Consider the following 25,687-nt stretch of genomic DNA (forward strand, 5'->3'; position numbering starts at 1 on the left):
CTGTACCCCCCTCTCTTTTCTGCATCTCTCTCCCATTTCCCTCTCTTCCTATATTTCTCTGTCCATCTCTTATTCTACTCCATCTCTCTCTTCATGCCCCCTCTCCATGTTTCTCCACATTCCCTTTCTCTCTTCATGTCTCCATCTCTCCTCATGTGCATCCTTATATACTGTATATTACAGATTCAAATATTTGGAAAGCTTTTCCTAAAAAGCCTGCATTTGCCCCTGAGTGCTAGTCCCTCTCTCACCAGCCTTTTATATGCCAGCTGTTTTATGTTTTTTAATTTATATTGTTTAAAAAAAACACATTATAGCTTAGCCTGAATGTAATACCCCATGGCATCGAGCATGAAGGCCATAGCAATTAACATGTAGGTAAGCAACACTTATCTGGCATCATATATGTAATAGCCATTACTGTGTGTGGTATAATGGGCATTACGGCGTGTGGCATAATGTGTAATGGGCATCACGTGTGTCAAAAAATGTGTAATGAGCAACACAGTGTGTTGCATAATGTATAATGGGCATCACAGTGTGTGGTGTAATGGGCATCATGGTGTGAGGCGTAATGGGCATCACGGTCTGTGGCGTAACTTGTAATGGGCATCACAGTGTGAGGCACAACATGTAATGGGCATTACGGTGTGTGGTGTAATGGGCATTACAGTGTGTGGCATAATGTGTAATCGGCATTACAGTGTTTGGTATAATGTTTATTGGGCATTACGGTGTGTGCCATAACATGAATTGGTCATAATGGCATGTGGTATACTATGTAATGGGTGTGTGAGGTGTAATAGGCACTACGGTGTACATTTTTGGTGCACGCCTTCAATGCGCACTGTCCCTGTTAACCCTATTTAAGAAAAGTATGTCAAGCCATGGCATAATGTCTAATGGGCATTATGGTGTGTGGAATTATGTGGAATGGGCATTACTCTGTGTGGCATTATGTGTAATGGGCATTATTTGGGTGGCATTATGTGGAATGGGTATTACTGTGTGTGGCATTATGTGTAATGGACATTATGTTGGGAGGCAATATGTGGAATGGGCATTACTGTGCATGGCATTATGTGGAATGGGCATTTTAGTGTGTGTCATGTGGAATGGGCCTTACAGTGTAAATTTTTGCAGCGCTGTCGGCGCACACTGTCCCTGTTTCTAGTATGTGTGTGGATGGGAATGATTAATTCTGAAATCCATATACATAAATACTGTAAGTCACATTCTATTTAGTTTGCATTGACGAATAGGAGGCGGTAATGGACACGCCCAGTAGGCAGTGATGGACACGCCCCTCCATTGGTGCACCCCCTAAGAAAATTGGCTGCGCACGCCTATGCATCTCACCCATTCAGAAAGTGTTTCTGTATACTTTAAAAAGCAGAACACTCAATTAACAGAAGTCGACATAGTAGTAGTAGTAGTAGTAGTAGTAGTAGTAGTAGTAGTAGTAGTAGTAGTAGTACGTTTATTTATGTGTTGACATCAGGGCCGGTGCGTAGCGTAGAAGATACCGGTGTGGCTTACAAATATTGACAACACTGGGAGAAAAAAATGGATAAAACAGACAAACATGGGGGAAGGAGGGCCCTGCTGCAAACTTATTTTCAACGCCTACATTATTTCCGTGAGGGCACTCATAGACAATGGAGGGGTGAAGGGGTAGGTGTGTGTGTGTGTGTGTGTGTATATATATGTATATATATATAAACACACATGTACAGACAGACATACAGGGACTCACAGGTTTTTTTTTTATTGAAAAAATACAGGGACTGACTCACAGATATTATACACACAGATTTGAACCCACTCCCCCAGGCAGCCACGGCTCACTAATGCAAGTATTATCTCCACATTAAAAGGTAGCTTACTGTTGGTGTGGGGGCCGGGGGTTTCTGCTCAGCTAGATGGGAAGCCAGTCCACTGCTGCTGGGAGGGAGGCGCTGCTCCCTGTTTGTTCTGCAGCTGCGGCTCCACAGCGCCAATGTTGTTTGCAGACTCTGTTCTGTGAGGGAAGGCTGGGCGGGCGGCTGTTGTCTGATCGAAGCGGAAGCCGCGGCAGTTCTATTACAGTGCCGTGGATCCCCCCTCCTGTGGATGGGAAGCCACTGCGGATGGGAGGGAGGCGCTGCTCCCTGTTTGTTCTGCCGCTGCGGGCTCCACAGCGCCAATGTTGTTTGCAGACTCTGTTCTGTGAGGGAAGGCTGGGCGAGTGGCTGTTGTCTGATCGAGGCGGAAGCTGCTGCAGTTCTATTACAGTGCTGTGGATCCCCCCTCCTGTGGATGGGAAGCCACTGCGGATGGGAGGGAGGCGCTGCTCCCTGTTTGTTCTGCAGCTGCGGCTCCACAGCGCCAATGTTGTTTGCAGACTCTGTTCTGTGAGGGAAGGCTGGGCGGGCGGCTGTTGTCTGATCGAGGCGGAAGCCGCGGCAGTTCTATTACAGTGCCGTGGATCCCCCCTCCTGTGGATGGGAAGCCACTGCGGATGGGAGGGAGGCATTGCTCCCTGTTTGTTCTGCCGCTGCGGGCTCCACAGCGCCAATGTTGTTTGCTGCCTCTGAGTCTGAGGTGGGGGAGGTCAGTGTTGTGAGGATGGCTGGGTGGGCGGCTGGTGTCTGATTGAGGCGGCATTTATATTACAGCGCCGCAGGCCCCCCCTCCTGCCTTCCGGTAACCGCAAAAACACGTTTTTTTAATGATGCCGAGAGAAAGGTGTCGGCTGCTTGAGGGACCAGCTGGCTCTGCTTCATTTAGTGATAAGTAAGGGGCGCCCTCCAGCGGCCAGCGCCCTAGGCAGCTGCCTAAAGCTGCCTAGTGGTAGCTCTGGCCCTGGTTGACATGTGTCAACTTTTTCACTGTAACACAAACATACCAGTTTTTTATTAGGAAAAAGACACATAAACCACATCTCAGAGCAACAATGATGTTTTTGGACTCAATTTCTACTTGCACTGTGGCGTACGCTCAGATATACGGAAGGTGTCGGTGTGAAAATGGACGAGACCCGTCCGTATATGGTGGCGTACACTCTGATGTATGCCAGGTATCGGTGGCTAAGAGGGAGATCCATCCATGCACGGTGGCGTACGCTCAAGTGTACGCCACTCCCCATTGTCGGTGTTTGTGACCGTCCATGTGCGTCTGTTCTATGGGCGGACTTACGCTCACCGTGAGCGTACGGGAAACGTACGGTGTGACGGACCGCACGCACGTTTCACCGATTCGATCAGAATAAGGCCCTTAATGTAGAGAGCACAATCAGCATACTGCTGGGTTGGTGCAGACATTTTGGGTAATATCTTCTATGGGTTATATACTCCAACCATAAAAGGTACCAGGCGCGGCAGCCGTCTTGGGCGCACAACGTAGGATTACCTTGGGACAAATAGGTCACGCCCAGAAGAGATAACTCAAAATGGGTGGTTTCAGCGTCCTGGTGCTAGTGTCCCACCGTAACCATCGGTTCTTTCATCCAATCCGCAGGCATACCAAATAAGGCAGCCATTTTGCTGTAGGAGATAAGCCACACATGGATGCAATGCACATATGGGAGAACTGATCTCTATTATAGTATGATGAACTCTGCGTTAATAGAGCCACAAGTAGTACATTCTCTGTGTACACTCTAGCACCCTGCAACTCCCATAGCCCAGCCCCTCTCCCCCACTCAGGGTGCCACTCTGCGCCATGGCACCTCCAGTGCTGCCCGGCCTGCAACTCAGTGCTGAGATACAGACCAAGTAGCACCAAAGGCACAAAGGCAGAGAGCAACACCCCATGCAGGACAGAGGAACAGCATAGGCCCCAAAAAATGGCGGGTGCAAGAATGGACATTACATCCTGCGCACAGAGGTAAATATCTGAGGTACACTGCGCAGATTGTTGCTGGCAGGGTGTGCAACCAGTGAAGGTACCGCATACAGGCTTTGCCTCCAGTGGGGGCAGGGGTATATGATGAAGTTCATGGTAAAGAAACAGTAGAACAAAGAGTAAAACAGTTTTCCTCAGCTCAGAGGCTGAAACAGATGGTAATTTGGGAAAAAGCTAAAATAAAATGTGGCAGTGTTGCGGTTTATGTCCCAATCCAGTCCAAACTCCAGTTCTAACTCATTGCTTGCTTTAGATTTAAGATGCAGGTCTCAGATGGCAGGCAAGCCTTGTGCAGGCTTCTCAATATTTCCCTTTTTAAAGGAAAGTTTGGATCAGAGTCTGTTCTGTGAGGTAAAAACATACCATTGCTCCGATTTCCCAGCGATATGTGTCAGGGTTGCTCGTGTATTGTGTATTACACGTGGTTCCATATAAGTGGCCAAGAGAAACCTTTAAAATGTATGTAGCCATAAGGACCATTGTGCCTTATAATAACCAATGCATGGAAATGCCACGGATGGTCCCATTTGAATGTATATATTTCTGATTTCTTTTTTCTCCCAAAATGTAACAGCTGCACAATGTGGGTTAGGTGAGATCAGGGAGATTGCTAGACCTTCCAGGGAGAGAGGGAGATTCCTACTATTTCAGGGAGTCTCCTGCAGGATGCAGCAGGGTAGGAAAGTATGATATATAGATAGCTGGATGCCATTGGCAATTACTGGGATGTCTTGAATTTTCCTTCAAGACAAAGGCGATGTACTGTAGTAAAATACGAAACGTCGGCAGCACTGACAGTGTTGTGTCGCTTATTGGAAGTCCCAGTGATCGCCACTGACATCCAGATTTCTATTCCCATTGAGTGTCGCACCCGGCATCTGACAGTTTGAGGATTATTTGGAGTGCCACTCTTCTTTGTGTATGTATGTGTCTATGGAGAGAGAGAGAGAGAGAGAGAGAGATCTATACAATTCATACAGTTCCACAATTCTTTTTATAAATATTTATAATTTGCTTTTTTCTAGATTTCCCTCCAAAAATTCCTGTTTATGAGAATACAAATATGCCATCAGGACCCATTTATGAAAATATACCGAGAAGAGCAAAGGTACAGTGTGTGCAGTGCGGGTGTAACATAGAGATAATCATTTATATTTGTGGGGTTTTGTGGTTTACACTGAAACTGATTGTAATTAAGGTGGGCTACAAACACTTAAACCACATTCACCTAAAGTGTTCTGGCTCAGGGCTATATGGCAGTGGGACCCTCTTGGTACCCCAGTGCAGAGATACCGGGGTCCGTATAATAAGTGTCATTGTGATATCACAGGGGTCAGAATGTATTGGTTTATCAGTGTATTCTTGAACTTGTAACATATCATACACTACAAGATAACTCTACTTCAGAAATGAAATAATGGGTAGAACGTCATATAAAAGATTAATAGCGATGTCTATGTATTGATAAAAATGTTCTGCTTGCCCCTCAGAAATTACTTATAATTGACCTCTTTATTAAGATACAGTATGTAATATTTACCACTTTGTTAAAAAAAAATATCTTTAACATTATATAAGCATCGGCCAAGTACAGTTAGAACATTTCAATTTAATTTAATTACGCTCAATAAGTACAGTATGCCTCTCTGAGTCCTGAATGTAGATAACTATGATGACGAATGGCAGCCTTTTCTGGTTGCGCCTGATTTATTTATTTAGGTATTTCAATTTTTCAGTTTTCTGATTGGCTAACTACAGTATGTCTGTACTCCTCCTACTGATTTGTTAACCTGTACTGGCCACTCACTCAGTTATTATTCTCATTGTTGTTTCTGTAGCGGTATGATTCATTAATATTGATACAGTACTTCTTTACTTTCACGGCGCCAGCATGGCGCCGCGCGTCAGAGTCCCCTTGGGGGCTCGCTCCGCTCGCCCACGCTGCGGGCTCGGTGGCTCGCTACGCTCGCCACGCTATTTAAAATCAACTCCATGCCAACATGGATAGTGGGAGTATGAACTATCCATGTTGGCATGGCGTTAATTTCGTTTATTTTACTTAGTTTGTGGCGAGCGTAACCCGGAAGTAGCGCGGCGCCATGCTGGCGCCGTGAAAGTAACGAAGTACCATTGATACTTTTATGTTTTGCTTGCAAAAAAAGTTTATTATGTCTTATACAGACGGAGGGAACAGATTCTGCAAATCAAAATCCACATTATGAGGTATGAAAAAAATACATCTACTGGGATGATGCTTATAATATACTGTAGGTGCAAAATGCTAATTAATAAATAAATAAATAAATATATATATATATATATATATATATATATATATATATATATATATATATACAGTCCAAAGTCTGCCGGCACTCAAATAGTTTAGTCGCACAACTGCCCCAGGTGCCAGAAGATGATGACATATAGCAATCCAAATTTTCCAAGCAGGAAAAATAACGGCACTCAGGAGACGATGGTAGAAGGTTTCAAAACAAGTAAGTGTATTGGGGACGTTTCGGGGGACAAACCCCGTCCTCAGCCCAATCCTACAGCACCCATCAATGACATACAAAACATTCTTATACTCACCAGTTCCCGGGGTTTTCAGACGCCGCCGCGTCCACGGAGCCGCTCGCCGGAAGTGGTCACCGTCACTTCCGCTCTGGACGCATCACAGGGGTTGCTAAGAAACCTTCTGTTTACGTCTCAATCGGCAGGAAGCGAATCGCGTTTCCTCCTTTAGCTTGATCCGCACAGACGCCCGCTAGGTCTGATGCCCGGAAACTGGAAAAAACAAACATAAAAAGAACATAAATAACCATAGGATCCTGCGCTTGGCAGCATGAGGACAATGTAACAATTCAATGGCACTCAACATACGCAGACATGATTTGCCAGAAAACTGGCAATACCGTCCTGCTAGAATCATTGCACCTCTGAATCCATTATGTCTCATACGCCTTCTGACACAGAACATCTAGGTTATATTACACTAACAAAACATTAAATAATACTTATTAAAGAAATGAGACATATGTTGAATTGTATCAAAGCTAAACATAAGAAATAATCTAATAGATAAATAGCGTAACAAAGGAATGCTTCAGTTATATTCTACATGAGGCTATTCCAGTTGATCCTCTCATTTAACCCTTTAGGTGCAATGGTGTCTAAGCGAAAAATCCACTCAGACTCTTTGAGCAACAATTTTTTTGCTCGATTGCCCCCCCTCAGAGATTCAGGGACACAGTCTATAATAAAATGTTTAAACTGTGCAATGGAGTGGCCAGTGGCTTTAAAATGGCGTGCCACCGGCTGGTCCACCTCCTTGCCCTTAAGGGACAAGTTGATGGCCGACCGGTGTAACGCCATCCTATCCCGAAATGGACGTATGGTTTGGCCTATATAGTATAACCCACAGGGGCACACTATAACGTAAACAACATGTGAAGTTCTACACGTCATCACATGTCTGATGGTATATGTTTTACGTGAATGCGGGTGTTTGAATTCTTTGCAAGTGAGCATGTGCTTACATGTCTCACATCCTGCACAACTATAGCAACCTGGGGGTTTGACATATGTATTGGGGGGCCTAGGGATACCTAAGCCTGTCACATCTGTCCTCACCAGACGATCCCTCAGGTTAGGACCTCTTCTGAAGGCAGCCAAAGGACGAATTTTGTTAAGGCCAGGAAGATCAGGGTCAGTCTTAATAATGGGCCATAGTGCATTGGTGGCATGTCTGATGACTGGACTCGCCACCGAAAATGTGCTGGCCCATGGAAGAACTGACTGAGGATTTCTGGTCTTGGGAATCAATAACTGAGCCCTGGGTGTACTCATGACTTCAGCCTTTTGTATACTCAATAGTTTGGGATCATATCCTCTCATGATAAATTTATCAATGAGAACATCAAGCTTGGATTCGACCTCACTGGGATTGCTGGTGATCCTTTTTACGCGGATCATCTGAGATCTGGGGAGACCTTTTTTGAGGGCAAGGGGGTGATGGCTACTTGCCATAAGGAAGGTATTACGGTCCACATCCTTAAAGTAAACATCAGTACTGATTTTATTGTCACAGATAGTCACGGACACATCCAAAAAATGAATGTTCCGTGAATCGTGAGCTGCCGTGTACTTAATGGTGGAATCCCCCACGTTGATGTCCACCAGCAATTTGGACAACAATTCCTGACCCCCTGTCCACAAAATGAAGACGTCATCTATATACCGCGTAAACAGCAACAGATGACGTCTAATTTCGGGATTAGAAAAGAAGGTACTTTCCTCCTGTCCAAACATGAATATGTTAGCAAAAGAGGGGGCCACAGAAGAGCCCATGGCACACCCTCTTAGCTGCAGGTAGTATGACCCATCAAACATAAAATAATTACGCTTCAATGTTAACATAATTAATTTGGCAAAAAGTTCATGATTGAACAAGTCAGGGTCCAGGTATTGGCCTATAAAAAGCTTCATAGCCTCCACCCCCTCCTCGTGGGGAATGGAGGTATACAGGCTACAAACGTCCAGGCATACCATAATTGTCCCATCTGGAACCTCACCAATCTGGTCCAACAGCTTCAAAAAGCTTGTTGTATCCTTCAGAAAGGTGGGCTTCAGGGGAAGCAATGGTTGTAACAGAAAGTCCAAGAATTTCGCTATGGGTTGGTAAAGCGAATCACGCGCTGAAATTATAGGCCTCCCAGGTGGAGAAACCGGGTCCTTGTGGACCTTCGGAAGTGAATATAACACTGGAACCACAGGCCACTCTGAATACAAAGATTTAAATAGCTTGGGCAAAATTACACCATCTTTGACTGCTTTGGATAAAATTTCATGAAGTTCCAGCTGATATTTTTTGGTTGGATTTGCAGTAAGTTTTTGATAAACTGCTACATCCGACAGTTGGGAATAGAGTTCCTGCCGATAATCCTTAAGGTTCAGGACCACAATGGCCCCGCCCTTATCGGCAGGCCTGATAACAATGTCCTCATATTTCCCTAGATCACTCAGGGCTTTGGCTTCTGTGGGAGGCCGGGACTTCTTCAGCCGGTGGAGGCAGAAACCGCCCACCCGCAGGGGCGGGCAAAACAAACGCCACCAGGCGAAATCCACCTCGCAGGGTGGACAAGAGACCGTTGTGATGAACTTATCTGACCGTGTTTTGAGTGACACAGAATTGCAGGTATTGAATAAGGGTTTATCTTATGTACCCACTAACCTGCATGATCCCTTTAGGTGGAAACGTGACCACCACCAATTGATGCGTAAGCTCCGTCTGAAGGAGCATTTCCAGACACGTCCAGAGATTCCCTCCAATGACCCTTTGGATAAATTTCTTAGAAGTACTTCAAGATCGGGCTTCGACCCTATGTCCAGCAATGCAGCAATTCGCACGTTCGGCAGATTGTTAGATGACTCTGTAATAAAATTCAATGGAGCACCGGCAAAATATAAGAAAAATCTATCTCCCACAGAAGCCAAAGCCCTGAGTGATCTAGGGAAATATGAGGACATTGTTATCAGGCCTGCCGATAAGGGCGGGGCCATTGTGGTCCTGAACCTTAAGGATTATCGGCAGGAACTCTATTCCCAACTGTCGGATGTAGCAGTTTATCAAAAACTTACTGCAAATCCAACCAAAAAATATCAGCTGGAACTTCATGAAATTTTATCCAAAGCAGTCAAAGATGGTGTAATTTTGCCCAAGCTATTTAAATCTTTGTATTCAGAGTGGCCTGTGGTTCCAGTGTTATATTCACTTCCGAAGGTCCACAAGGACCCGGTTTCTCCACCTGGGAGGCCTATAATTTCAGCGCGTGATTCGCTTTACCAACCCATAGCGAAATTCTTGGACTTTCTGTTACAACCATTGCTTCCCCTGAAGCCCACCTTTCTGAAGGATACAACAAGCTTTTTGAAGCTGTTGGACCAGATTGGTGAGGTTCCAGATGGGACAATTATGGTATGCCTGGACGTTTGTAGCCTGTATACCTCCATTCCCCACGAGGAGGGGGTGGAGGCTATGAAGCTTTTTATAGGCCAATACCTGGACCCTGACTTGTTCAATCATGAACTTTTTGCCAAATTAATTATGTTAACATTGAAGCGTAATTATTTTATGTTTGATGGGTCATACTACCTGCAGCTAAGAGGGTGTGCCATGGGCTCTTCTGTGGCCCCCTCTTTTGCTAACATATTCATGTTTGGACAGGAGGAAAGTACCTTCTTTTCTAATCCCGAAATTAGACGTCATCTGTTGCTGTTTACGCGGTATATAGATGACGTCTTCATTTTGTGGACAGGGGGTCAGGAATTGTTGTCCAAATTGCTGGTGGACATCAACGTGGGGGATTCCACCATTAAGTACACGGCAGCTCACGATTCACGGAACATTCATTTTTTGGATGTGTCCGTGACTATCTGTGACAATAAAATCAGTACTGATGTTTACTTTAAGGATGTGGACCGTAATACCTTCCTTATGGCAAGTAGCCATCACCCCCTTGCCCTCAAAAAAGGTCTCCCCAGATCTCAGATGATCCGCGTAAAAAGGATCACCAGCAATCCCAGTGAGGTCGAATCCAAGCTTGATGTTCTCATTGATAAATTTATCATGAGAGGATATGATCCCAAACTATTGAGTATACAAAAGGCTGAAGTCATGAGTACACCCAGGGCTCAGTTATTGATTCCCAAGACCAGAAATCCTCAGTCAGTTCTTCCATGGGCCAGCACATTTTCGGTGGCGAGTCCAGTCATCAGACATGCCACCAATGCACTATGGCCCATTATTAAGACTGACCCTGATCTTCCTGGCCTTAACAAAATTCGTCCTTTGGCTGCCTTCAGAAGAGGTCCTAACCTGAGGGATCGTCTGGTGAGGACAGATGTGACAGGCTTAGGTATCCCTAGGCCCCCCAATACATATGTCAAACCCCCAGGTTGCTATAGTTGTGCAGGATGTGAGACATGTAAGCACATGCTCACTTGCAAAGAATTCAAACACCCGCATTCACGTAAAACATATACCATCAGACATGTGATGACGTGTAAAACTTCACATGTTGTTTACGTTATAGTGTGCCCCTGTGGGTTATACTATATAGGCCAAACCATACGTCCATTTCGGGATAGGATGGCGTTACACCGGTCGGCCATCAACTTGTCCCTTAAGGGCAAGGAGGTGGACCAGCCGGTGGCACGCCATTTTAAAGCCACTGGCCACTCCATTGCACAGTTTAAACATTTTATTATAGACTGTGTCCCTGAATCTCTGAGGGGGGGCAATCGAGCAAAAAAATTGTTGCTCAAAGAGTCTGAGTGGATTTTTCGCTTAGACACCATTGCACCTAAAGGGTTAAATGAGAGGATCAACTGGAATAGCCTCATGTAGAATATAACTGAAGCATTCCTTTGTTACGCTATTTATCTATTAGATTATTTCTTATGTTTAGCTTTGATACAATTCAACATATGTCTCATTTCTTTAATAAGTATTATTTAATGTTTTGTTAGTGTAATATAACCTAGATGTTCTGTGTCAGAAGGCGTATGAGACATAATGGATTCAGAGGTGCAATGATTCTAGCAGGACGGTATTGCCAGTTTTCTGGCAAATCATGTCTGCGTATGTTGAGTGCCATTGAATTGTTACATTGTCCTCATGCTGCCAAGCGCAGGATCCTATGGTTATTTATGTTCTTTTTATGTTTGTTTTTTCCAGTTTCCGGGCATCAGACCTAGCGGGCGTCTGTGCGGATCAAGCTAAAGGAGGAAACGCGATTCGCTTCCTGCCGATTGAGACGTAAACAGAAGGTTTCTTAGCAACCCCTGTGATGCGTCCAGAGCGGAAGTGACGGTGACCACTTCCGGCGAGCGGCTCCGTGGACGCGGCGGCGTCTGAAAACCCCGGGAACTGGTGAGTATAAGAATGTTTTGTATGTCATTGATGGGTGCTGTAGGATTGGGCTGAGGACGGGGTTTGTCCCCCGAAACGTCCCCAATACACTTACTTGTTTTGAAACCTTCTACCATCGTCTCCTGAGTGCCGTTATTTTTCCTGCTTGGAAAATTTGGATTGCTATATATATATATATATATATATATATATATATATATATATATAGTTTCACAGATCTGCAGCACTCCAGACAATTTTCAGAGGATTTTAATGTAGACACAGCAGCAACGTTTCAATACAATGAAGTACTGTATTATTGTCAGGCTACAGATCTCACAACGGCAGCGGTTTAAATTATAGTCATCGCTCCACACAGCCGGCGTGCACGCCCAGCCGGGCAGCGCCTACAGATGACATCATTATAGTAACACTACTATTAGATAGACACAAGAAAATATCAAGCCCATGCAGGCTTAGTTACATTGGAAAAACTGAGAGAACATTTAAAGAAAGGATAACGGCTCATCGTTCCGCTATCACTAAAGCAGTATTTTAATAGCCCATAATGTTAAAAATGTAATAACAAACTGTACACATCAGTCACATAACCTCTCACTACTGTTTATGATCTGAGTATATTGGTATGTAATTACTGTTCCTGTCTTATCTGCAGACTGTGATACACACGGACAGAAACATATACAGCAACATGATCAATGTTCCCTCAAGATAACAATGGCAGCAGTATGTACCGAATATTCTCTTATTAGCTTCCCTCGATATCCCCTGTAGGTTGTGTTTTTGAGGAATTATCCAATTAAATATGGGTGGCATCTCTGAAAACTTTGTTAAATTAATTAGTTATAAACAACTTTTAAAATACAGACAGTGAGGTAATATCCATTGTACAAACAACAATATATAATTATAAATCTTCCTAATGCTTTATGTGGGAATTCAATTAGACCTGTTCATTTCACAGGTGTGATAAAGGGAGGTATTCTCAGGCTTTATCACGCAGGACTACTCATTTATCACCATTGTTCTGTGTTTGGAAGATAATGCGCTGAATCTGGGATGAAAACAAGCAATTTATCTGGGAATTGTTTTCGGGATCCGAAAATCCTTGTTATATCACCACAATGAATATTTATTCAGCAAGAACTTTGGAACCCAGCATCTGTAACAAGACGCCTGCTCTCAGACGGGTCTACACGCTCAGTAGTGAGAAGGCCACTACTAATCCACATATTTCCACTGTGCCACTTCATAACATTTAGGAAGGAACTTTTCCTGGCATTGGACCTGAAAATACCAAGGATTTGCAGAGACTCGCTTCCCTCTGGAGTTCGTATTTAATTTAGGTGCCCGGTTATTCTTCATTTAAGAGTGATATTTGCACTATTTTATATCTATGGTTTATATCTATGGTTTAATTTTTAAGGATAGGACCTTGGCCCTTATTCTAATTCACTCGCAGAGGCAAATTCCTTCTCAAATGGACAAAACCATGTGCACTGCAGGGGGGCAGATGTAACATGTGCAGAGAGATTAAGATTTGGGTGAGTTATTTTGTTTCTGTGCAGGGTAAATACTGGCTGCTTTATTTCTACACTTCAATATAGATCTCACTTTGAAGTAAAACCCCACCCAAATCTAATTCTCTCTGCACATTACATCTGCCCCACCTGCAGTGCACATGGTTTTGTCCATTTGAGAACAAATTTACCTCTGCAAGTGAATCAAAATAATGGCCCATACTGTGTAGGTAATGTGTGTATGTTTGTTATGTTCCCTATATGGGACTTATACGGGTTTTCTAATGTATCAATAAATAATTTATATTTTTAATATAGAATTTTCTGTAGTCAATATATATATATATCATTGTTTAATATTGTTTCTGTACTGCCACCAGATTCACTACACTGTCCTGGCGTCCTTCTCCACAGTTGTGCTTACTGTGATGGGTGACTGTCTATAAGGACTGGCAGCATTGCAGTAACTCGGATTTTTCTTCCAAAACTATTTTCCAATAGATTTCTGTTGGACTCAGCAGCTTCCAGTGTTCAAACCCATCCTTCGCCTTCTCCTTGTTTTACTATAGATTTTTTTTTTCAATAATTACTGTAGGTGCAAATCAATTTTAAGTAAGTTACATAAGTTACTTTTTTCCTTAATTACAAGGAGGACAATGAAGGGAACTCTGTGTTGGACATTCTTCATTAAATTTAACTTTTAAGACAAAGGGGGGGGGGGAGGGGTGTAAACTCTGCACCAATCTATATCCCAAAATGGGAAATATCATTACTCGCCTATTCAATGCTGCCGTTACCAACAGCATTGATGGCTGTCAGATCCGACTTTTTTTTTTTTTTTTTAATCAGATCTGTTTTGTCGGAAATAGCAACGGATTGTCGAATTCACTGACGTTTTCTGGCAATCCATTGGCCGTTTCCAACAATTTAGGATGTCCTGACAGTTGGAATCCAGGATTGAATACCCCCCAAAATCTAATAAAAAAAGAAAATGCAAGTGAATAAAGGAAACATAAGATAAAATAACACAGCACTCATGATCTATCAAAATAACAATAAAAAAAAATAAAAAATGAATAATTCTACAAAATACAGTGTGGGAAATTTATTAAGATGTGTTTTCTACTTTACATGTGATGTTGGTATGGGCAACCAATCAAAGTCTACTTATTTATTTAGCACCCTCTAGAAGATAGTAGACAGGATCTGATTGGTTGCCCATAGCAACATCACATGTGAAGAAGAATACACATCTTAGTAAATTTCCCCCAGTATGTCACACTCTGAATATCAGCATTGGTACAGGGCTATGGCAGAAATTAATATTCAGAATAAGCTAAGGGCCTTATTCAGATCTGATCGCAGTACAAATTTATTCTCAAAATGGGCACAACCATGTGCACTGCAGGTGGGGCAGATGTAACATGTGCAGAGAGAGTTAGATTTGTGTGAGTTATTTTGTTTCTGTGCAGGGTAAAAACTGGCTGCATTATTTTTGCACTGCAACTTAGATCTCAGCTTCAACACACCCCACCCAAATGTAACACTCCCTATACAGATGGCCTTAACTTTGCAGGGCTGGCGTTTCTGTTGCCAGCCCCGCCAGCGGCCGGCTCCCGCGAGGGGCGCGCGTGCACGAGACGGTCGCACGCCCTGTGGCAACGGACCTTGTCCCGGGTCCCCGCCACCTCCCCTGTCGCCTCCCCCCGGTGCCCCTCGCTGCCCCGCCGACCCCCCCCCCCCTAACCCTGCCCATCTCCCTGAAGCGGAGACGGGCAGGGACCCGCATTGCCACCGTCGAGAGACTGGGACGCGCATGCATGTGAGACGCACGCGCGTCCCAGTCTCTCTCGCCGGCGCTCGCCAGCGCAAGGGGTCTGGCGAGCGCCGGCCAAAGATGAAAGATGCTCCATCTGTACATGTTAGATCTGCCCCACCTGCAGTACACATGATTTTGCCCATTTTGAGAACAATTTTGTACTGCAATCAGATCTGACTAATCTGAATAAGGCCCAAAATACAGAACCCTCCAACATGTTAAATCTTCACTGTTCTACTTCCAAAAAAGAGCATGAAAGGTTACAGTGAAGATTAATCCTTTGATTTTCTTTTCGCCCCTTACCGGCTGAGAAACAAAGAGACGTCACACAAAGATATCCAACATCCAAAATCTACAGGATTGGACAGCATCAGGGAATTATCACTGTTTGCTTATTGTGTAAAGTGTTTAAATTGTTCAATGCAATACAAATTAGTTTATTTTATAAGAAAGTTAATTAAATAAAATGTGACCAAATTTGCAGCCAACTCCAGTTGCCATGGGCTTATTTTCAGTATTTCAGTTTTGCTGATGTCACATAATATACGCTAATATTGTAGTTACTGATAATTCTTATAGAACTGTTATGGATCTTTCTGGTTACTTTCATCACGTATGTGTGACTGTATGTGTATAAGTGTATGTATGTGTGACTGTATGTGTATGACTGCATGTATGTGTGACTGTAAGTGTATGTATGTGTGACTGTATGTGTATGTATTTGTTTAAGCATACCTCCCAACATGATCCTCTCCAGGAGGGACGCAATGCTGTTTCTGGACTTCCCTGGTAATGTATGATTGCCATCACCTTTGTTGAAGCGCCTTTCTTATCAATTAACATGTTCAACACAGGTGATGATAATCATACATTAGAGAAAAGTCCAGAAGCAGAGCATTGTGTCCCTCCTGGAAAGGGTCATGTTGGGAGGTATGGTTTAAGTGTATGTATGTATGTATGTATGTATGAATCATACCTCCCAAAATCTATCTGTGTCGTTAATTGGGACATGGCTTATGGAAAGGAGGCATCATCAGGCCACACACCCATTTTGCACCCCTCTGCATTGCCCCCCACTGCGGGACACTGGTGGCCCCGGGCGGGATGCGGGAACATCCCCAGATACCGGGCCGTTCCCGCAGAAAGCGGGACAGTTGGGAGGTATGGTGACTGTATACATTCCTCCTAACATTTGACTGCCATTAAGTGGGACACTTCGCAAGACTACATTTTTGGGACGTGGCCTAGCGGCAAGGGAGCATGGCCTATTTCTGCAAAGTCACGCTCCTGTTTTTGCCACTGTGGGGGCATGAGCTTCTGGCCCCAAGCCCCCCAGCATCTATTCACGGGTGACAGGGGGAACTCCCAACTGCCCCCCACTCTGCAGGACACTGCTGGCCCCAGACTGGGAAGCGGGAACATCCCCCCAAAAATGTGACATTCCTGCAAAAAGCAGGACAGTTGGGATGTATGATGCATGTGTGTGTATATAGTGTGTATATATATATATATATATATATATATATATATATCACACAATGTGGTCTAGGAAATTGCGCTAGGATCGGTCTTTCGACCAGCTGCACCTCTGGAGCGACTCTCCTGTTAGTGAGAGACAAAGGATAGAATACACAAAGGGGGGGTGTCCAGAGTGCGCTCTAGTGGTACCACCTAGCCACAGAATAATAGTCACAAGTATGTGTGATCCTGCAGTCACTTTCATTCACTCCGACGAAGATATGCTTCAAATTAACACCGAAGACCTCGATCGTAAAAGCAGTTCTTTATTAGAAGCCCAACGCGTTTACACGACTTCATCAGGGGCATGGCCAAATATGGCCTGATATCCAGATAAAAGTGGCGATAATAGACAATGTTCCTTTACAGGTGGATAAAAAGGCACATATAGCCAGGAGGGTGAGATCTAATGGTATGGATTTTAACCCACAGTCTTGGGGAAAAACTTCCTTTCTCGCACTCAGCATAGGGAAAAACAAAATGTAAAATCCGCAGTAGAGAAATGTGGATGCTCACTCCACTGCGAACCGCAACCGAGCAGTCAACTCCTCCAGCACCTTGATCGAGACTCAGCAAAATCCGGACTCAAAGAGGAATTAGAAAGCCCTGACTACCCTTTATATAACCTGCTCAAGCTACCACCCATTCTACACCTGATTGGCTGCACCTAACTGCCGTGGATTCTGGGGTAAGAAACTTTATCAACTACCTTTATCTGACAATCACAAAATCCTCAGGCTCTTAAATGCCCTCGTGCCTATGCAGCCCTCGCTTAATCTAGACGTGGCTCTGATACCAGCCAGTGCCTCCCCAGCCATTACCTCACCGCACCTCACTGTAACCACTCGTGTGTATGTAGATGTGGCTCTGATACCAGCCAGTGCCTCCCCCGCCATTACCTCACCGCACCTCACTGTAACCACTCGTGTGTATGTAGAAGTGGCTGTGTCAACAGCCAGTGCCTCCCCCGCCATTACCTCACCGCACCTCACTGTAACCACTCGTGTGTATGTAGACGTGGCTGTGATACCAGCCAGGGCCTCCCCAGCCATTACCTCACCGGACCTCTCTGTAACCACTCATGTGTATGTAGATGAGGCTGTGATACCAGCCAGTGCCTCCCCAGCCATTACCTCACCTCACCTCACTGTAACCACTCGTGTGTATGTAGACGTGGCTGTGATACCAGCCAGTGCCTCCCCAGCCATTACCTCACCGCACCTCACTGTAACCACTCGTGTGTATGTAGACGTGGCTGTGATACCAGCCAGTGCCTCCCCCGCCATTACCTCACCGCACCTCACTGTAACCACTCGTGTGTATGTAGACGTGGCTGTGATACCAGCCAGTGCCTCCCCCGCCATTACCTCACCGCACCTCACTGTAACCACTCGTGTGTATGTAGACGTGGCTGTGATACCAGCCAGTGCCTCCCCAGCCATTACCTCACCTCACCTCACTGTAACCACTCGTGTGTATGTAGACGTGGCTGTGATACCAGCCAGTGCCTCCCAGCCATTACGATGTAGAAGCTATTATAGCAAACTTCCAAACTACTCTGCCTCCAGCGTCGGCCCAGACCACACATCACTGACTGGTTACTGTTATGTCCATAGGATTTGAGTTATTGGCAGAGCTACCAGGAAGCTGTGTATAATATTACCCTGCATTATCCCACAGCATCTGGTTATTAATTAATATCTCACAGATTTCCCTTTAGAGAAAGTGAAGCCGGCTGGGACCTGGAGAGTAGAGGACAAAGGTTCCAGTTTGGGGCACAGAGGCAGAGACTGCAGCACCAGACCCAGACAGGAGGCATCGCCAATGGGTGTCTATACGTGTATCCTCCCCTGTATGCTGCTGCTGGGGATGAAGCTGCTCCCAGGTAACATTCCTGTAGATCTCCTATGTTAAGTTATAGGTGTCTTATACGTGACAGGTTTCTCTCAGTGTTTTATTGGGGACTGAACAAACATCAGAAAATTCAGTATCAGTCCAATATTACTATGTTCTATGAGCTTGTGACAATGATATGGACACAGTTACATGTCTGATTTGTGTAAGCGCAGTGATGCTGATGTGCTGCATTATCCCCTGCAGGTGCTGCCGCTGATCAGGTGGTGGACGGAGAGCTTGGGGGATCAGTTACCTTTCATGTGATTATCCCATTCCAACCAAATGCAATAACATATAGTTATGTCAGTGCTACTGGTGGCAGTATTTCAGTAGCTAACCTTTTCCCTGGTGGAGATCCTCGGTGTTATGGTCAGTATGTGGGAAGATGTGAGCTGTATAGGAATGGAAGCCTGAGACTGGATAGTATCACATACGCTGATCAGGGGACGTACACAGTGACTGCTCAAAATACCAACACTGGACAGATTGACACACAACATATTCAGCTGAACATCTACGGTGAGTACTAACCATGGACTATTGGATCATTATTCCTCATGTTATGTTGCAGTTATATTGCAGGGAAAGGCAGCGGCAAGCAGGCTGAGTATTAAGAAATTAATGAGCATCCACCGTCTATCAGGGCTCTCAGCCAATCTGCTGTTTCCCATTGACTTTATTAGTCACCACCCTCCTCCTTGCACTGAGAACTGCGACGCCCCATGCTGCAGACTCCACCACCACTCCTGCGCTGCTGACAACACCGGCACCCCCTGTCACAGTAACTGTGCTATTGGTGTATCCAACCCATACTATATCCTGCACTGTACCCAACCTGCTCTATATCCCTTATTGTATTTGAATCACACTGACTGTATCCAACCCATACTATATCCTGCACTGCATATATTCATATATTCTGCTCTACATCCAATCGTCACAGCATCCAGCCCCTTTTGTATCCCGCCCTGTATCCTGCATTGTATCCAACCTGCACTGTATACAATCCATACTGTATCCTGCACTGTATCTGGCCCACACTATATTTGACAACGCTGTATCCTAAGCACATTATATCCTTCACTGTATATAACACACATTCGCACGGGGGAGCGATGTTGAGTGTCTGCGCATGTGCATACGCTGGGTGTGAGTGGGCACGGCAAACTGGTACTTTGCTGTCCTGTTCACACTTAGCCATGTGGGGCACCCATGGGAATGCCAAGCATTTCACAGATGTTCCAATGCAAGTGGCACAGTGACGCGACTGCTGGGGGCGGGCAGCTGACATCACCGGGTGTCAGCTGCCCGCCATTTTCCTGTACAGGGAACATGCATAGAGAATGTCTTAGTTTTTCATGAACCTTCCAAATCATTTGATGGTCGGCAACCATTGAATGATTTGGCCCCCGCACCCAAGGCTGCAAATGGATTTATATGCAAAACATCCATTAGCAGGCGTGCGGGGGAATTTGCCAAGTGGCTGGCGGCATTTCATCCAGACTGCAATTTTGCAGCGTTGCGTTTGGACCAGAAAAAGGTCCACTGTAACCTGCTCTGTATCTGACGAACACTGTGTCCTGCACTGTGGGCCTGATTCAGAGTGGGTTGTTGTTAAGCAAGGTCTTGCTAGACTAGCGAATTATTAGGTTGACAGTGTCAAGGTCGACAGTCAATAGGTTGATCACTATTGGTTGACAGACAGTAGATTGACACTGTCTAGGTCTAGGTTGACATTGTCAAAAATTCAACACAAGCAAAATGCTGACGTGTGAATGGTAGACACAAATGACGATGCGAATTGTTCTTGTTTTTGTTGTCTACAGATGGCGCCGCTCTCATTAGAGTGGCTCCCGGCGTGACTACCACCATGCACCGTCGGCCAGAATGGACATGCGAGCGTGTGAGATGCTTGCACAGCCATGTCCCATCCCTGTCTGTCGGATCTGGCAGCAACGATCATGTCAACAGAAGTTGACATACGATCCATCTGAGTAGATAAGGCACACTTTTTCTTCAAACTAATTGGTTTTGACAGGTCCACGCCCCTTTTATACAGTTTGTCCACGCCCCCATTTATCCGCGTTTGATATGAAAGTGGTATAAAGCTATCACGTTTGATATGAAAGTGGTATAAATAATATTAACCCCCGTATTAAAATATAATTGGTTTGATACTGTAACTTCATACACTGATATTGTCTATGTCAAATAAAACCACAGCTGTATAAATTAATTTATAAAGATCGCTTAATGTTATCTTAATCAGCTGGTAGAATTTCTAAACATAATGCTAAAAAGTTGTTAGAAAAATTTGATATACAACAGATATATAATTCGTAGAACTGTATATCTGTTGTATACCATATTTTTCTAGGAATATGATATGCGTATCGGATATAAATCAACAGTGGCAATGTGATTTGGTATCGCTCATAGATCTTTCACAGTGAATAATACAGGCAGATCATTACCAACTATAATAACACTTACCTTAGAACGATCCAAAAGCGCTACAACGAAGTGTCTGACCAACCGTGTATCAAAAATAAATAAAATAAAATAAAAATAAGGGTATAATCCACACAAATGCTTAAACAAAGGATTTGTAGAACATGTAAGTATAGTTGATAAGGCTGGTTTGAATGGTGATGTGGGGTGTGGGGGGGGGCATATGTTATGCATTTAAAGACAGGGGCCTGAGAAATGGCATATTGTTTTACACACACGTCAACCCATTTTGACTGATGATTGTAATTTTCAAAAGTAATTTTAAACACCGGATTCCATAGTCTTTGAAGACGTTGATATTTACGTATGACGCAATTAGCGTAGACAGCACAGCAGGGCTGGTAACAATTATATTCATTAGAAAGCTCATACCTCTGAAAAAAACATTTTCACATGACTATCAGTTTAATTAGGTTAGACAGAACAAAGAAAGGCCATGAAATCTTTGCAACAGAGCATGAGTGGCATCTAGTGGCCATGTATTGCAGTTGCAATCAAGTTCCAGACGGAGCTAGAGACTACAGAATTAACTTATATATATTATATTTAACTGAACATTATCAATGCTGATAAATAAAGGATCTATATAAAGTATATATATATATATATAGCTATATACAGTATATATATATATATATACAGTATATATATATATATATGTGTGTGTAATGTGATGGTATCATTATATTATGTGATGAATAAAATATGGATAATATGCTATATTATTTAAATCAGATATATATATATATATATATATATATCTCAATCAAATTACACAGATGTAGTGGATAAGGTATATATTTTAAATTAAAAAGCATACACATATATATAGGGCTTATGTATGCTGTTGATATTGAAACATATCTGTCATTTATTTAATAATAAGAATAAGGATTTTATACAGCACAATTTGGTTTTATTTTATCAAGCAATATATTCTGAAAACAGCTGTGTTTTGGGTAATATGCTATATTATTTAAATCAAATATATATATATATTTGTTATGCCTGTCTATGACTTTGGAACACAACTCATGAATATTCAAATGAAACAAATGCAACACAGATGTGCTAACTGACTGATGAGTATATATATATGTTCTCCATGTTGTACCAGTCCACACACTTTGAAGACAGAGAACTTGAAGCTTTTGGCCACACATTTTGAAGACAGAGAACTTGAAGCTTTTGTCCACACACTATTCAGAGAATACTTGAAGATTTTGTTCCAGAAGGGGTGAGTCTATTTTAATTTTCTAAATAAATATATATATATATATATATATATATATATATATATATATATATATATATATATATATATATATATATATATATACAATATTTCTAAATAGCGTAGTTTTAATATTTTATAATATACATAGCAAAATGTTTTATTTATTGGCAGGGTGGGTTTTTAGTACGCTTTTAAACAATCTTAAAATATAGTTTGTTGCTGCATGCATTGTATTGTAATGTATTGGGAGTACATGCTGGCATACTGGCTGCTTGTAGTTAATCATTTATTTAGGAAAGATAATATTGAGCCTATGGGGGCTTTAACTGACCATTTGCATGTGCAGTGATTAGTGTATTGTGGCCTGTACATTATACATATTGCTTTTAAAAATACAGTGTATTGTGTTATTACAATTACAGTTCGTTAATGTTAGTCATCGCAGATTATGGTATTACGGCTTTGATATTTATAAATAGCTTCATTTTAATATTGTATCATTGTATTATACATAATGATTTTAAATAATGAGCTAGTTATCACATTTATATGTGCTGTCTGATGACTACACATGTGATATGATGGGGTGCTGCTGTAGCTTTGTTGGATCCCCTGTAATTAATTTTTATTGAATGATCTATAGAATACAATGTCAGTAGATGTGGTTTTTGGTATTACAGCTTTGATATTTATAAATAGCTTCATTTTAATATTGCATCATTGTATTATACATAATGATTTTAAATAATGAGCTAGTTATCACATTTATATGTGCTGTCTGCTGACTACACATGTGATATGATGGGGTGATGCAGTGACTTTGTTGGATCCCCTGTAATTAATTTTTATTGGCTGATCTATATAATACAATGTCAGTAGATGTGGTTTTTGGTATTACAGCTTTGATATTTATAAATAGCTTCATTTTAATATTGCATCATTGTATTATACATTATGATTTTAAATAATGAGCTAGTTATCACATTTATATGTGCTGTCTGCTGACTACACATGTGATATGATGGGGCGCTGCAGTGGCTTTGTTGGATCCCCTGTAATTAATTTTTATTGGCTGATCTATAGAATACAATGTCAGTAGATGTGGTTTTTGGTATTACAGCTTTGATATTTATAAATAGCTTCATTTTAATATTGCATCATTGTATTATACATAATGATTTCAAATAATGAGCTAGTTATCACATTTATATGTGCTGTCTGCTGACTACACATGTGATATGATGGGGTGCTGCAGTGGCTTTGTTGGATCCCCTGTAATTAATTTTTATTGGCTGATCTATAGAATACATTGTCAGGTCGTATTCATAGATGAGTTTTTTTTTTTTTTTTGTGAGAGCGTTAATAGTTTTATGTGATTTTGTGCACGCAAATTTCGTTATGGACACTTATCGTGTTATCTTTTATTATCAACAGTGATTGTTGCAGAAATTGACTTTGAACTATAAATATTCACCACAAATTAAGCTACTGTATCAATTAACAAAACATCAACATGCAGGTGTGTATATGATATTTACAATAGTTTAACAATAGCTTATTGTATTGTTATTTCAGCTTATTATTATTTATTACAGAGAAAGGAATACAAAACCATTAATGCAAACACAATAAGTCTCAGAGATTTACAAGATTTACCCAGCTTCCAACAGCAGTCAAATGAGCAGACAAATACATGTAAGTTTACAGATCAAAGACACATTGTTGTTGCTAGGGGCATGATTTGTTAAGGCACAGGGGCTATTGACAGGTTTTATAAATGTTACGTTGTTGGTGTTAATTATTATTACAAGGCTCAGTTGTGTTAGTCACAGGGTCTGTTAAGACAAGCGCCCTATTGGTATAAATGTTACACGTGTTGATTGTATTTTTCGTTCTACAAAATTGTTGTGTTAATTTTTATTTTATTTTTTATGTATATATTATTTTAAATCAGTTTCAGATGTCACAAATGTCGCATCTGAAGTTGGATCATTTGGTTCGGATTTCACGGTCGGGCCGGATCTGACGACATTCGAAAACCCATACGCCGCATACTCTGATTTGTCCGAATCGCAAAAATGTAGGTGTTCATAAGCCGTCAAAAATGTGATGTATGTTAAAAGAAATATACGGGGTCTTGTCTAAATTTCCAAAAATATGTCTCTCTCTCTCACTCTCTCTCACGCTATCTCGCGCGCACTCTATCGATTTCACTCATATATATATATATATATATATATATATATATATGTATATATATATATATATATATCCTGTTATATTCATTTTTATACCGCCTGTGATATTAATGTGTTATTTGTTCTCTGTTAGTATCGCCGATTATGTCGAAAGCTGATGCAGAACACATAATGGATGATCTCTGGAATTTACCATCGGCAAAACACTATAAACCGCTATACCAGAACCCGGCTATACAAGGTGAATTTTGACACATGGCTAGCGGTGTTTTTATAATGTGTTTTTGTGTTAAATGTTGCATATCGCCGCAAAATCATGAATAGTGTCCACAGGGGATTGTTGTTATCATGACTTAAATGGCGTTTTTTTTTTTCTCAAGTCAACGAATGTGTCGTTAATTGATAATATATGTATTACAGATGACATAGCTAGCCGGTATGAACCTACGGTACCTAGGGCCGATACGTGTGAAGCGGGACCATCCGGATACAGAGAACCGACATCGGGTGTTGGATCAAACGCCAAACAACCCAACAGCGCATTGGCTAAAGGAGCAAAAAGAGCCCAGATCAGCGATCAAGCTTTCTGGTCATTGTTTAAAGGAACCATGCCGGCGCAAACCTTTGACAAATACCCGTGTATGTTTATTTATTTGGTTTCTTATATAGCACAACATTTACCATTGTTCTTTACAAATGGAAACCACAGGTATTAAACAGACTGTGTAGACGTAAGCCGACAAGGAAGGTGGGGGTTGGGAGGTGATCCTGAAGGTGTTATAAAGCGACTGTCTTTGTGGCCGCGTATGTGTAACTAAAACGGTGTGATTTTTATTACAGTAGGAACCACGCCGATGGAAAGATCTGGCAAATATTCAGGTGTGTAATGTAATGTTTATTTATTTAGTTTCTTATATAGTACCGCATTCATCATTGCTCTTTACAAATGGAAACCACAGGTATTAAACAGACTGTGTAGATGCAAACCGACATGGAGGGGGGGTGGGTGTTTTGGGAGGCGGGCCTGAAGGTGTTATAAAGCGGTTGTCTTAGTGTCCACGAATGTGTAACTAAAACGTTGTTATTTTTTATTTACAGCGGATCCGCGACATTTCGCAAAAATGATAGCAGCGGCCGGGGTTGCTTAACCACTCAATGCTGAAATGGATG

General features: G+C 42.5%; 1 protein-coding gene and 1 long non-coding RNA gene across 5 annotated transcripts in view; both read left to right on the forward strand.

Moving 5' to 3' along the window:
- LOC146042259 (cell adhesion molecule CEACAM1-like) overlaps nt 1-13,651 on the forward strand; it is a 131,373-nt gene extending 117,722 nt beyond the window's left edge. For 2 of the 4 annotated variants that reach the window (XM_083162182.1, XM_083162188.1), the window contains 3 exons: nt 4,911-4,993; nt 6,067-6,108; nt 12,474-13,651. In XM_083162182.1, the coding sequence (XP_083018308.1) occupies nt 4,911-4,993; nt 6,067-6,108; nt 12,474-12,533 (185 nt within the window). In that variant the 3' untranslated portion in view covers nt 12,534-13,651. The remainder of the gene's footprint in view (nt 1-4,910; nt 4,994-6,066; nt 6,109-12,473) is intronic. The other 2 variants (XM_083162183.1, XM_083162184.1) reach the window with 2 other exon arrangements.
- An 11,095-nt stretch (nt 13,652-24,746) lies between these two features.
- Nucleotides 24,747-25,396, forward strand: LOC146041757 (uncharacterized). Its single transcript, XR_014463578.1, has 3 exons — nt 24,747-24,758; nt 24,938-25,156; nt 25,358-25,396. It is a non-coding gene; the product is annotated as an uncharacterized LOC146041757 (long non-coding RNA).
- Nucleotides 25,397-25,687: the final 291 nt, after the last annotated feature.

The sequence above is a fragment of the Crinia signifera genome, chromosome 19 (genome assembly GCF_055691185.1).
Source record: "Crinia signifera chromosome 19, ASM5569118v1, whole genome shotgun sequence".
Taxonomy (NCBI): domain Eukaryota; kingdom Metazoa; phylum Chordata; class Amphibia; order Anura; family Myobatrachidae; genus Crinia; species Crinia signifera.